This window comes from Cavia porcellus, unplaced genomic scaffold, assembly GCF_034190915.1.
Source record: "Cavia porcellus strain 051 isolate PalLab524CR breed Dunkin Hartley unplaced genomic scaffold, mCavPor4.1 scaffold_9, whole genome shotgun sequence".
NCBI lineage: Eukaryota > Metazoa > Chordata > Mammalia > Rodentia > Caviidae > Cavia > Cavia porcellus.
In genome coordinates, this window is record NW_026947492.1 from 23,008,972 (window position 1) to 23,023,909 (window position 14,938).

A 14,938-nucleotide genomic window follows, 5' to 3' on the forward strand; every position below is an offset into this window, starting at 1 on the left:
GACTTCAAATGCTCACAAGAAAACCTGTGCAGGGATACATGCAGCAGGCTTACTCATAATTGTTCAAAACATAGGCATGTCATCGAATGTACAATGCCAAGAGTGAGCTTGAAGGAAAATGACGGATGGTAGTTAAAATACCATGTCCAGATGATTCATTACAACAAAACAAAGGCCAAAAACTATTTCAGTAGTTTTAAGGCAGAATTTGACACTGCATTTATTTATTTATTCTAAAGACGATAAAATAGAGTAAAACCAATCAAAACGAACCAGTGTAAAAGATACATTTCAAAACATTACAAAATCAACAATAGTTACCATAATGCCTTTTGATGTCTTCAAAAAAGCTGCAGATAACTTCAGACATGGTAAAAATCAAGCAGAACAGAATGGAATAAAAACAAAAGAATGAATGCAATAAAGGACTTCAAAGCAAGCCAATAGTAAGTCCAAAATTGCTACCATAATATATCTTGCTATCTTTGAAATAGCTGTTCCTGCCATGGGATTTGACATCAAACAAAGCAGAAGAGAATAAAACCCAACTCAGCAAAACAATGGAAACAATACAGGACTTCAAGACCATAAGGAATTAACAATGGCTGCAACCCTCAGAAGGAGATCCCCCCTAAATATCACATTGTCTACCACTATCCTCTGAACCTATGATCAGACTACTGGCCCTAGACCTGCAATGTTAGTGAAACAACAAAGCACCACGGGCATCCAATTTCATTCCACCTGCATAGCTATCATCACAGCCTGTGTTTCTCCAGATAAGCCTGTCACTACAGTGGCAGGGTGGGGAGTGATTGATACTTCTTGTTTGCCGAGGGGCTGGGGTCTGGCTGTCCAGTCTGGAGGTGGTTCACACATGGTGCTGGTTCCCAGATTGGGCTTGCTTGCTGGTGTGGCTTTGTTCTCTCTACTCTCCCAGTCCGTGAATGGCACTGATTCATGGGGAGAGGTGAAACTACATTTTAATCTATGTGATTCTTACCTAGGGTTCTGTTATGGCTTGTGTTTAGATGCCCCCCAAAGCCTCATGTTGTCACAGGTGAGATTATGAGGTCACTGGATCTACAGTGTGCGACCCTGGAACTGGTTTATACTGCAATGCCGGACTCAAGGGCACCAGGATTAAGGGTGTGAGTACCACCCACCCTAAGTAGTATGGATAAAATAAAAGGAACAGAAAGACACTGCTAAGTCTTTTGCTACCTTCTGTCCACCACAAACTGTTCTCCTCAGCCAAGCCAACCTGCCTTGGAGACAGCTGATTATAGACTAAAATCTCTACAAACTGTGAGTTAAATGAAGCTTTCCCCTTTTAACTGTGTGCAATGGGTATGTTGCCTCAGCAATGAGAAAAGTAACTAAGGTTCCTCAGACCACATTTCAAGACAGAGTGTTTCACTGTGTGCTGCTGTAAACTCAGAGATGACAGCTAAAGGCTGGCATAAGTCAGTATTTGCCAGTTCCACTCACTATACTGCAAAGCAAGGTGTAAATAAAAGGAAAATTGTAAGAGGGGATGGTGTTCTACAATACTTCATTCTGCAAATCTAAAACTATACTACAAATCAGGTGAAATAACAATGAAGTCACAAATCACAGTGACTGCACAGTGTTAGTAATATAAAGGCCTCTGTGTGGAATCTGTATCTAGTTACTCCCTGATGGCTGACCAAAAAGGAGACCACACACATGGGACCCTGACAAAAGAAACGGGGGGATCCATACATCATAAACCTACAAAACTGAACACAGCTACACGTTCAGAAGTTTCCCTAAACTTCCCAGCAGTACTCAAGAGCAAGACACCCTACAGGACTTGGCATTTGTCCTGGAAAGCTAGTATGTCTTGTATCTACATGTCCCCAGAAAGCCTCATGAGCTCACAGGTGGGGCTCTTCAGAGCTGTCTGGATCTAGGCAAAGGGTGTGTGGTACTAAATGAGTCCACTGATTGGAATTAGTACAGCTCTGGGTATAGATAACAGAAGCCCCACCCTGGTGGTAGATGGCACCAATCAGTAGGCATAGAGCTTGGATGGAATACAAAGAGAGGGACAGCAGGCTTGCTGCTGCTGCTTGCAGCTTGCTGCCTTCTATCTGCTATGCCATGAGTGGTATCTTCCACAAGGACCTTCTGTGTCACGCTACCCTGCCTTGGAGCCAGCTGATTATGATTATGAACTTTGAACTGAAATAAATTTTTCCTTTTCAACTCGTGGGTATTGAGTATTTTATCTCGAGATGAAAACAGTAACCAAGACAAAAACAGAGCCCGCATCTTTGCTTCCTCTTCTCTCTTTCTCCTGAGGCATAAACACAGGATGAACTCTCCAGGAAGACCACTGTCCTGATTAGCCCAGCACCAAGAAGAGTCCCTGGTGTCCTTTCCACATAGGCTACCTTGGCTGTACTTCCACTTCTGTGGTCTCGGGCACAGCCCACAGTTCTGTATGTGAACAGAGCCAGGGGAGCTGGACAATCAAGAGATGCTGCTCCATGTCTGGTCAGTCTGCTGCTCACTGTGACAGAGACACCAGGGGTCACCTGGAAAGGATCTCCCCAGAAGATACACAAACCATACAAATCTCTGGGAATCCTTCCATGAACTCCAGCGGAGCCCTGAATCTCCCTGCTCATCAGAGAGACTCTGAAAAGAGTTCAAGGCCCACTTGTCTTCCTTGTACTACCTTGGTACACCGCACCCAATGCCAGAAGGTCCTCCATGACACATGAAACACAGACGTAATGCCAGCCTAAGTGCCGGGGGTGGGCGCTTCTCAAGCGCTAATGGAGGACTGGGGAGCCAAGGAACACACCTGCAGCCCTGCTGAAGATCAGTCCTCCTCCATTAGGGAAGGTCGTCCTCTTTAACCAACCAGGTTAAAGACACATCACAGAGACACATAAACATGTATGACTGTATAACCTACCTACATCAGGGTATATGAAATGTAAGGAATTCAGTTATAATTTATGTGAAAACAACTTTAAATGTGAATATGGCCCTTATAAAAGGGATCACAGAACACTTTTATAAATAATATTTTCTCTAACACTTTAAAACCATTTCTCATTTCTCCTGAGAACAGTTCTTGGAGAAAAGCTGCATTTCCTTGTCCTAAATAGGAAATGGGCTAAGTTGATCTGAATGCAATAAATCCACTACATAAAGTAATCCCCACTGGTAACTCCCAACAGTGGCTGTCAGCTCTGAGGAGGCTCTTCCAGGACATGGCTAGAGGCCTGTAGGAAGCTGACCATGCAGGTTCCACTGAGCATAATAAAGGACAGGCATGCCTGAACTGAACTAACCATGGCAGCTCTGTCACCTTCTGTGATTATTAATCATGATATGTTAACTTGAGTAGATTAAAAATGCCTCACAGATTAGTAAAGTTCAATTCTGGGTGTTCCTGTGATAACTGACATGCAGGCTAGCAAACTGAGGGAAGAAGATTCACCCCAGATCAAGATTGCACCGACCACAGGCTTGTTGCCTATACACAGTGAAAGGGAAAAGAAAAAAGAAGTGTTACTATTTTGGAAAAGCTCCAGTCTGTGCCCCTGCCTCCAGACATGATCCCACATGCTATGGATTTTTCTGCCTCTGAGGTCTCTGCTAACTCCGACCTAATAAATCTTCTTGCATAAATATATGTATTCCTATTGATTCTGTTCTTCTACAGAATCCTAACTAATATAGTATGCTGCTTCTCACCTTAGTGTTATTCTAGTCATTTTAAGCTTGAAAATCAAGACATAAAAGGATTCTGATATACAGACATTATACACAAGAATACCTATGGTTATTTTCTTCTCTCAACAGAGTATTTCAAAAGGGGTACATGCTCAGAATCTAGAGCTATCTATCTAGGGTAGAAAACCCAAGTGGCCCGATGCAGAACTTTCACTAGCATGGAATTTACTCATCATTATATTAAAACCAAACAGATAGTAACAGCGATGTTTCTACCAATAAACAAGTGTGCTTTGCAGGCTACTGTCAGCCAGTCCTTACTATACCCCTTGCTGGTTGAGAAGAAAAAATACTCCTTTCGAATACACAGAAAAATGAACTGAACAAGTATGCTGAGAGTGCCTGCAAGAGTCACGCCTCGTGGTCCTCCAACAGCCGACATAACAGACATGGATCTGATCCCTGGTCCGTCCATCACTAAACAGCGTTGCTTTTGATTAAAACTTCCAAAAACTGTACTCGCTCCGTAAAGATGGGAGATGGTTAACTACAGGGAAGTTTTCTGAAACTCAGCAGTGCATATGGAAGAAGGCAGCACTGTGTCTCCCCAGTGACCTCCCCTGCTCATGCACATGGACTAGCTCGGAGGCACAGTAAGAACAGGGACTTTCCTCAGACACTGGAGGCTTTCCCTAGATACTGGACTCCATTAAACCAAACCAAAAAAAAAAACATATTTTGACAGTGCAATGGAAAGCCTTACTCCTGGATTAGGGGGCTCCCCCATGTGAACTGCATTTTTCATAGGCACACCCCAATAGAACTGCAGAGAAGGCTGGCTTTCTGAGAACAATCAGGATGACAAGAGCATTCCTAGAGGAACAAGGTTTTGTAATCAATTAAAAATCTCCTTGAGTTTAAAACTTGTTTTGGGGGCCTAGGATTTAGCTCAGTTGCACAAGTGCCTGCCTGGCAAATGTGAGGTCATTTGTGAGTTTGATCAACAGTACCAACAAAGTCAAAAATAAAGAAAGAAAGTTAAAAAAATAAAAACACTTGTTTTTATTCTAAATGTTTCACAACTAGTTTTAGTTTGACTTTCAAAGTAATTAGGCAACACTAATTTGTGTGAGTCAAATAAGCAGATAATCTATTCCTAAAACAACTATTACTCAATAAACACTTGTTACACAAGTGCAGAAAAACTTGCTACTATTTTTATAATTATAGAATTAAAATGTTGAGAAGGAATAGATTATAAATAAAACCTTTGATTCTAAGAAAAAAATCAGATCAAAGAAAGAAAATGACCGTCCTAAGGTTATGTGTAAGAAAGTTGGTAGCAGTGTGAAGGCTAAAAACCATGCGCTGTTTTCTTTTTTTTTTTTTTTTTTTGTCTTTTTCGTTTTTATTGGTACCAGGGATCGAACTCAGGACTGCCTGCTTGCAAGGCAGGCGCTTATGCCGCTGAGCTAAATCCCCAGACCCCCACATGCACTGTTTTAAAACCCATTTTTGTCATTTGTGAGGTGCTAACATTTATGGCCCATTTACATCAACAAAAATCCTTTATCCCTTACTAAAGTGGAGATAATCCCAGTGTTCAATTTAGTTTTGTATTAATCAACAGCATTATTCAGATCAATAAAGCAATCAGAGGGCAAATTAAGGAGGCCCCAATTATGCAAACATGAAAAGCCACAGAGCAACATGGATGTGATTTTTCTGGTTTTCAGTACAAAGCTAAATTCTGTATGTGCACCTGTACTAGAAAAAGGGACAAATTAAATTTTAAAATAAAAAACAGAATTACTTAAATTTTAGAATAAACATTTAATGAACAAAAACTATATAATAGCCTGTGTAAGTACTTTTCATATTTCACACATTTAAGCTTTATGACAAGTCTGTGAGGTAAAAAATAATCCTGCAATCCCCATTTTTAAAATGAGGAAACTGAAACATAAGAGGGTTAATTTGCTCAACATAGGACTACAGCTTCCATGCTATATATTATTTTATACTGAATTAACTGCTTTAAATAAAATATATCAGTATTAAATAAAAAGATTAAGTATTAGAAATTTTTTAAATATGTAAAACTAAAGCAGTTAAAAAATTTAAAGACACAAACATAAAGATGGACTAGTTCTCAAATCTCTAAGTACAAAATATTTTTGTAAGAAAACTACAAAAATAGAGGATATAAATTAAAAATATAATTTACAGCATTTTGAGAGGATCTTCTATGGATAGTTTCAAAAGATAAAAGAAAACCTATCCATTCTATTAAAATTAGAGCTAAGTCAACTTAAAAGATGCCACTGCCAGGTCTCACAGATAGTTTAGATACACATGGAAAAAGTAAACACGGTGGCTGAGAATCACTCTGCTGCTGTTCTGCATCTAACACACTTAAAGGTCCCAGCAACAGTCACAGAGCATTGTTACAGCCAAATATTAACCAAAGCAATTTGATTTTGAGGACAAAATACATGCAAACTATGAGGTAAGCCAGTATGTTTAAAAGTAAGGCAGGTTCAGAAGCCTGATCATCTGTAAAAGGTCCTCAGGTCTGAGGCTGCTCACACTGGCTATCCCACCATATAAAAGTGAAGAAGAGAAATAAAAACCACAGTAGCAGGTAGATAGGGAAATCCAAGTCTAATACCATTATTATCTACATTTTGCTATCACTATAGACATAATGTCTGATGACAACATCCACTGTCCGTACATCTTGTAAATAGAAATATTAATAAAACATGGAGAAAACTATTATTTAAACTTTTCCACAGAAGTATTTTGTTGCTTACCTGAAATCCATGCTTGCCTCTCCACCATGTACTTAACACCTTCGGGGGCATGTCAATAACAGAAACAATGTCTCCCACCTAGGAGAACCAAAGTTTTAAGCAAAACTGTTTTAGTTAAACTATAAACCAACTGTTATATTCACAATTTAAATCTGAACTGTACAAGAAAGTTAAAATACTACTTCATGTTCTAGATAATAACTTCTATCATACTACCTCTTCTTAAAATAATTTAGTAATTTTACCTTTAGTTTAAGTTCTACAAAAAGTTATGTAGCACCAAACTGGGATCCAACTAACATGCAGCAACACCACAGACAGGTCTCAGCATAGGACTTTTTAATACTTGATGCCATACCATCATCACCCTCTTTTTTTTAATCATCACCACTTCTGTTAAAATACAGTCTTCATCTTATGACGGCTTGATATAAATATGGTGCAAATGAGAAATGTATTCAGTAAAACTGTTCTTCAAACTTGGTATTTGATTCTTGCCCCAGGCTAGTGATGTCATGTGACAGTTCTGTGATGCTGGGCAGCAGCACTGGTCCACAGCCTCTAGTCCTTTGTGCACCCACGAGGGCAAACAACTGATGCTCTGAAGTACATTGTTCTGGGAAGCTGGGGCATTTGGTAGGTGTCATGGTTTATGTTGGTGGCCCCCTGGCCTCATGCATTTGCATTGTGCATTTGTGATTGGTTCATCGTCCAGTGCTTGGATTAGGGGTGTGACTGCTACATTGGCCTAGTGGTGGAGTCAGGATGTAATGTAAAGGCAGGAAGAAGGTATGTCTCGCTCTTTTGCTAGTTTCTGCCTTGGTGTTTGCAGCCACCATGAACTGTGGCTCTGCCATGCCACCCTACCTTGGAGTCAACTGAGTATTGACTGAAACCTCCAGAAATTGTAAGAAATAAACCTTTCCTTTCCCAACTTTGATCATAGGTATTTTGTCTCAGCAATGACTTAAAAAGTAACTAAGACAGTAGGTTAGGCAGTAGCTTTACTTATTGCAAGCTGAGGAGATTCAATACTGTGAGCACTGCAGGTGATCAGATTCACTTATTTGGGACAGTTTTAAACAGCATACTGAGCATTTAACTTACCCTATTTAATCACAGAGAAAAAGTCTGAAGATGGGTTATTCTTAATGTAAAATGTTATGTCACTTCTTTCAACAGAAGGCACAGTACAACACTTCTAAAAAGCTAACTTTCTTCACGGTCAAAGGTGAAACAGTGATTTTACACAAATTTAAACAAAATTATACACATACTAGTTGTTATTAAATAATAAGCTTAGTTTTTTTTCAATCATGCTAATATTTGTGATAAAACAGACGTTAAACACTTGAGAGCACTATTAGAAATATGCAGTACATTTTTAGTACTCTATAATCACACTTGGTTTCTCAAGTCATGAATCAACCATTTTCACAAAGTCATAATTACTAACAGACAAACATCTTTAGAGACCTGTCTTTCTTTCTGCACAGAATCTAAAAGTTTAGTTTAAAAACAGTTCAGCTCCTGTAAAGCCCACATTGTTCTTTCTTTCCTTCTGTGTGTGCATGTGTGTTTCACTGGGGACTGAAGCTAGTGCCTTTATTCTGAGCCACATTCCAGTGCTATTCAAAATTTATCTTGAGACAGGTCTCACTACGTCAGTAGGTTGCCCAGCCTGGCCTCAAGTCTGTGATCTTCCTGACACAGTCTTCCAGAATGCCAAGATTACAGGCGTACACCACCATCCGAGCTTACACTGTTTGTTCATAAAGCATTCAAGTTAGCGCTTATTTGGTCTCTCATCAGCAAATATATCTATTTTAAAAGGAAGATAATTAATTCCCCTCTTTTTGCATGTGATAGCAAGAAATAGTCATTTCATCTTTCTTTTATTTAACTCAATTTTCCGCAAGCATTTTAGAAAACACCATTGCTGATTTTAGGCACTAGAAACACTAAGCTCGGCTCTCTTTCAAGAGGCCCTTTAAGACAAATATGAAAGCAACTACAATTACATGTAGTGCTGTGTCAGAGATAAGCCAGCAAACAATTCTGAATGGCATCCACTCTAACTTTTTGGAGTTCATTATTAGCCATGGAATGAGATAACAAGAGACCAAGGATCAATTCCTGGAAAAAACAGAAGACACTGAAGGAAGCACTAATGGAAGACTGCAATCATTCAAACAGAAAATATAAAACATTCTAGACTAAAACATAAAGGACTGTAGAAAAGCCTGGTGCTTTTAAATTTTTAACTAAGTGGCTGAAACAGTTCAGGATGAGGCTGGAAAGGCAGTGGTGGCCATAGAACGAACACCCCTCTTTGGTCATTTACCTCCAAGGTCAGTTCGTCAGGGGCCCGAGCAGTGTACCTCTTGATGACATGGGCAGCACCAACAGCAGGAGTGTTGATGGATGATTCTTCATGCACTAGAAGGTGATTTCCCCTGTTATCAATCTGTAAGGAAGAGCATATGCTGTGAGATCATTAGAAACATGAGGTGTTGCACATGTTTCTTGGGATGCTTACAAAATACAATTCGATTTAAAGAGACAGTACCCTAATGGTCTGGAGGAAAAATATAACTTCCCTTTATTGGGTAGTTAATGCATGTGGTGTAAACTACATATGAGCTAATGTAATCCTAACTACTATAAAAGACTCTAAGCTTTATCAGCACTGAACGGTAAAGGTACTAAAGTTGAAAGAAGTTTTGCAATTTTGGGGAGATTTTCTAAGATCGCACAGCAAATAATGAAAAAGTCAAGATCCCAGTGTAAGCTAGCCTGGCTCACAGTTCTGTGTCCTATCTACTTCCCTTCTTGCCTTCCCAATTTCCACTGGGAGAAAAGAATAACCTAACTTCTGCATGTGCAAATTAACAATATATACCAATGCTTCATTCTACACATTCTTAAATTATATCCTTTAAAAAAATGTCACTTTTTCATAAATAACTGAAAAACATTTTTAATTATTAACTGGAAAAAATATAACTTGTTCAAATTAATTATGAACACCAAGACAATAGGTATCATTAAGATTACTAAAATGTGTTAAAATTACTTTCTCAAATTATTAAAGAAAGATATAAGGTATCATATATTACACATCTATCCTCCCAAAAGATGAGAATAAACTCTGATTTTTTGATTCCTGAAACTCAACAGAATGCCTTAAGAGAACAATTCTGAGTTCAGTCTCTGTGAAAGGTGAATGAATACCTCCATCCACGTAAGCGCAGGCCCACAGTTGATCTTGTTGCCAGCAATGGCTGAAAGGCGGGACAGGTAAGCCATGAGCATCTTAGTGACGGACTGCAGAAAAGGCGCAGGATATAATGTGACTCACAGGAAAGGTAACAACGGTTGTTTCTGGGGAGAGGGAGCTACAGATCTTCAGGCATCTAACAACTCCAGAGTACCTTCTACAGAAGCTGACCACTGAAACTAAGGGCACTGACACAATGACTCAGCCCGTCTGCTAGGGGCATAAACCGTGAATCCCTGTTTTATAACTTGTAACTGTACTGCTTTCTCTGTCTTTGTACTGAAAATGCAAAAAGATGACCGTCACAGACCCACATCTGGCTCTCCCACCTAGCTCTCCACCGTGGTCCTGCAGCCTCTTTCTCCAGTCCCTCTGTAATCCCCTGTACATGTGGCTGGGCAGCAGTGGCTATGTTTGTGTGATCCCACAAGACAGGCACAACTCATTGCCTCTGAAATGTGGCAATCTGAGAGGAAGGGAGCAAAATGGGCACAAATGGGAATGAAGACAGGGACACTGAGCTTTTCTGTGATGAGTGGGCAGGGTGGCTAGAAGCCTTCCCGTGCTTCTGCTGCGAGTCAGCTCCTGCATGGTCCGTGATGGCTCTCGGCAGCCATCACTCAGCTGCCCCAGAACTTCAAAGTCCTTTAGCCCTAACATGTGAAACACACCCGGCACTATCTTCCAGTCCATTGTGGTTTGGAGCACCATAACACCTAATTCTTATTCTTTTGAGAAAATCTGCACTTGTTCTCCGCATGGATTTAGGAATTTGCTCTGTGTTTTAACATGATGCAATTTCATAACGTGACATAATAGCAACTACTGGCCCTCTGAATCTGAAAGCACTGATTTCTGCAGCTCCAGTGAGCTCTTTAATTATGTCCTCCCATTTACTCTCTGCTCCTACAATCCCTCTGCCCAGGACCCCTCTGGATCTCGCCTTCATAATTCCCACCTGTTCTCTCACAACTTCTTAGCAATTCATCTCTTTCAGGAGCCACATTCCTATAAATGACTTGACCTCCCAGCCTGCTCTCTCTTTATGAGTGTCCATTTTTTATGTAGTCCAGTTATCCAGATTTGCTATTGTAATTAATTTACATGATCTCTGATTATTTTATTTTTCTAATCTCTGCTCTCACTTCATAGATGATACAGTCAAAATTCCTTGAAGGACAGTAACTAGACTTTCCAGAACTTTCTTCTGTACATCTTTCTCAATTATTTTGTGTACTCAGTGTTTGTAATCACCTTATATATGCATTTTAAGCCATATTTTCTCTTCCTCATAAATCTTACTCTGTCCACTTTCAAAAATTCTTCGTAATTTTTGATTCTCTGACATTACTTTTGTTCATGGTACTATATTTTGGCTTTTGTATTTTTATACTCTAAAGAATGGTCTGCTAATACATATTATCTGTTGCTTTATTGCCGCTATGAAGGGCTTTCCTCCCTATAAAATTAACTTACTTATTAGTGCTAAACATTATATTAATGTTTCTGTTAAGAATAGATAAGTACTTCCAAAACTGATCCTGAGTGTTCAACCTAAGCTTTCATTTAGCATACACACAAAAATTTCTGCTAAATTATATGTAGCAACTATATGGGCAGAGTACCACATGCATACCTCTGGACTGTCCTTCAGGGCGTCAGAACGGGGCAGCTCTGAGAGCTGGGAGAACCGTCGGTCATAAATACATAGATGAAGGTGTTTATCAAGTACCCGGAAATCTTCGTAACTTCTTTTAACAATCCAACTTTTGCCCTATGGGTAAGGGTAAAAAAAACTATAATTCAGCTTCACCTGCAAATGTTTAGGAATCAGGCCTTATTCTAGAATGGCATTTATTCACGACATTTAATATTTCTCAATGAGAAAATTTATTCACTGCATTATAGATAATTAAATTTCAAAATGCTTTAGTGAGTTATAGTAAATGGAAAGGTCAATAATGGAAAATAATACTCTCCATTAATCCTCTTCCTCCTGATGATCAAAGTCCCACTGCCTCTCTTTGAAAGCAATAACCCCTAGATGTTAAGCTACAATGTAACTTTAAATCTATAAAAACTAGAAAAATTACTTGGCAGGAAGCTATTTCCAAAAATTAAACAAAGTAAAATGTTTATTGATTTAGTTATCACCAACGTAGTCTATGACGGAGACTAGAAGTACACTCAAAACTACCAATCTACATATTTCTGAATATTCATTAATATCCAAAACATAGAAGGAATTCAAGCAACTTAATAGCAACCTTATTTATTTTATTAAAAAAAGGTAAATCAGAATTTTGTAACAAAATAATAGAAAACAACAATAGTTAACACATTTCATACTGTCATCTTCAAAATAGTTACTCAGAGTACAAGATATGGGCATCAAAATTTCTCTAATCCACATCAGCACGAACCTTGCTTTTCAATGAACTAGAGATACTAATAGTATACCTAGTTTGCATTTTTCTCCTTTCTCTTATTCCTTCTTTTCCCCTTTACTCCCTCCTGTTTCTTTTTTCCATTTAAACAATTACTTCCCATTTCACAATTATCTATTATACATTCTAGACTTTATTTACTCTTTCAATTTCTCACACAGGGAGACAATACGATGTTTACAGGTGTGAGTCTGTTTATTTCACTTATGAGTATGTGAAAGTTACATCGATATCCATCCATATTCAAGTTACATCCATACCCATTTACCTATAAAAATCTACAGTTTATCTTTCTTGATGGCTGAGTACTATTCCACTGTATAAAAATATTGTACTTTTTATCCATTCCTCAGTTGACGAGTCTTTGGACTGTTTCTAAGATTTAGCTGTTAGAAATTGTGCTGCTATAAACATGGGTGCACATATATCACTGTGGTATGATGTTTTTAATTTTTCTGGGAAGATAACCAGAAACAGCTGGGGTGAATCTGAGGAATCTGCATACTGATTTTCAGAGTTGTTGCACCAGTCAACACTCCCACCAACACAGCCCTGCCAGCATTTGTTATTGGTTGATTTCCTGATAACAGTCATTCTTTCTGGAATGAGATGCAATCTCAGTGTCGTTTTAATTTTCATTTCTCAAATGATCAACAACAAACATTTTTTCATGTATTCATTTGCCATTTGTATTTATTTACCTGAGAAAGGAGTCTGTATCTCAGATGCCTATTTTTTGATTCAGTCTTTGAATTTAGGGAAAGGGTTAGTTTTTTTAATTTTTTGTATGTTATAGATATACATATACACATACATATACATCTCTTATATACATATACATCTCTTTGAGAGATAACTGACTAAAAATTTTTCCCACTCTGCAGATTGTCTTTTCACTCTGTTGGTGAATTGTTTTGATATGCAAAAGCTTTTTAATAAGATAAGATTTCAGATGGTGGTTCTTTAAAGTATTTTCTGTGCAGTCTGGGTTTTGTTCATGAACTCTCTGCCTACACCTATGTCTTCAAGATTTCTATCTACTTTTTCTTCCAGTAGATATATTGTTTCTGTTCTAATATTTAGATCTTCAATTTAGTTTGACTATAGTTTAATGTGGGGTGACAGACATGGTTCTATCAGAATATGGAAAGCCAGTTTTTCCAGCACCACTTATTAAAGAAGCTGTCTCTTCCAGTAAACTTGTTTGCCCTCTTTGTCAAACACAAGGTGGCTGAGTGTGTTTGTAGTAGTGTTGGCATCTTCTCATCTGTTCTACTGATCCTTAGGTCTGTTTTCCTCCAGTACTATGCTGATTAATAACCTGATTTAACAATGGGTATATGAAGTGATCGGCATCACTAGGTAGCAAGCCAGGATATATAAATCAAAGTACAGTAAGATACTACAAAGTACAGTAAGATCATTCCAATTAGAATGGCTATTATAAAAAAGACAAGCTCTGGAGAAGATACAGAGAAAAAGAATCTTGCATTTTATTGGTAGAAATACAAATTTTGGAAAACTATGAAAGTTTCTAAAAAATCTGAAATGAGAGTTAACATATGACCCAGCAATCTGTCACATTGCTGGATAAATATATTAAGTCCTTGGCATCAATATATTAAAGAAACATCTGTACTCCCATGTTCACTGCAGTATTATAAGAGCCAAGTTATGAGGACAACCTAACCGCCCATTAGTAAATAAGTAAGTACAGAAAATGTACTGCATACATGGACTATTATTCAACTTTAAAAGAGAAATTCTGTTATTTGCATCAAGGGTGAATCTGGAGAACATTTTGCTAAGAGAAATGAGTCAAGCATAAAGGACAAAAGCTCCACAATAGTCTCAAATGCATGTGCACTTAAAACAATCAAACTCATAAAGGGAGTAGAACAATGGTCACCAGGGGCTAGGAGGGAGCAGTGTGTCAGAGATAACAGGGAGAGGCTGGTGAAGTACAAAGTTGTAGTTAGGAAGAATTAAGTGGTAAGTATTTAAGGTGAAAAACAAAACTCAGAATGGAGGCAAGAAAAAAGGGTTGGTCATGTTTTTTTGAAGGTTTTTCTATATAGACATTTAATACAATGTAAGTATTAAAATATGTCATTTGTGCTTAATATTTGTTTGTCCAAACCAAATTTTGGTTCTTTTTAGTTTGTTCTTATCAAACACCACATGAACACAAGGAGCACGACAGATTTAACTCTGCTGGGCTCAGTTACACCCCAGAAATGATCCTGTCTGTCCTTGTAGGATTTCAGGTTTCTGGTCTGGTATATAAGGAGCTTAGAAATCACCATTCTTCTATCCTAGCAAATAAAAAGTTGAACAAAGTGACAATCAACACATCTTAGATGCATCACAGAAGTGTGATCACAGGGCAAACTGCTATTCCCCAAATAGAGGCAGACAGGTTAGTATAAAGAGTCACAACTTAAATAGAACAGAAATTCACAAGCTCAAATTTCTATAGGAACTACTGTCAACATACAAACTGTAACAGCTAAATTTCCAGAGTGAAAAATCCACGGAACCCAACCTTAGGGAGACCTACACACTGTCCTCTATCTGTAAATTTTTCCTTAAGAATTCTTGACAGGCACATCAGAGAAACTCCCTTCCCCCACACACAAACCCAGCTTCTAGCACTGGAGGGGAGAGGAATCTTTAAA

General features: G+C 38.4%; 1 protein-coding gene across 5 annotated transcripts in view; it reads right to left on the minus strand.

The window, feature by feature from the left end:
* The window catches only part of Arhgap32 (Rho GTPase activating protein 32), a 291,311-nt gene that overhangs the window by 79,131 nt on the left and 197,242 nt on the right, over window positions 1-14,938 (minus strand). For all 5 annotated transcript variants that reach the window (XM_063256063.1, XM_063256064.1, XM_063256065.1 and 2 more), the window contains 4 exons: window positions 11,450-11,587; window positions 9,768-9,860; window positions 8,878-9,000; window positions 6,534-6,611 (listed from right to left, as the gene is read on the minus strand). In XM_063256063.1, the coding sequence (XP_063112133.1) occupies window positions 6,534-6,611; window positions 8,878-9,000; window positions 9,768-9,860; window positions 11,450-11,587 (432 nt within the window). The remainder of the gene's footprint in view (window positions 1-6,533; window positions 6,612-8,877; window positions 9,001-9,767; window positions 9,861-11,449; window positions 11,588-14,938) is intronic.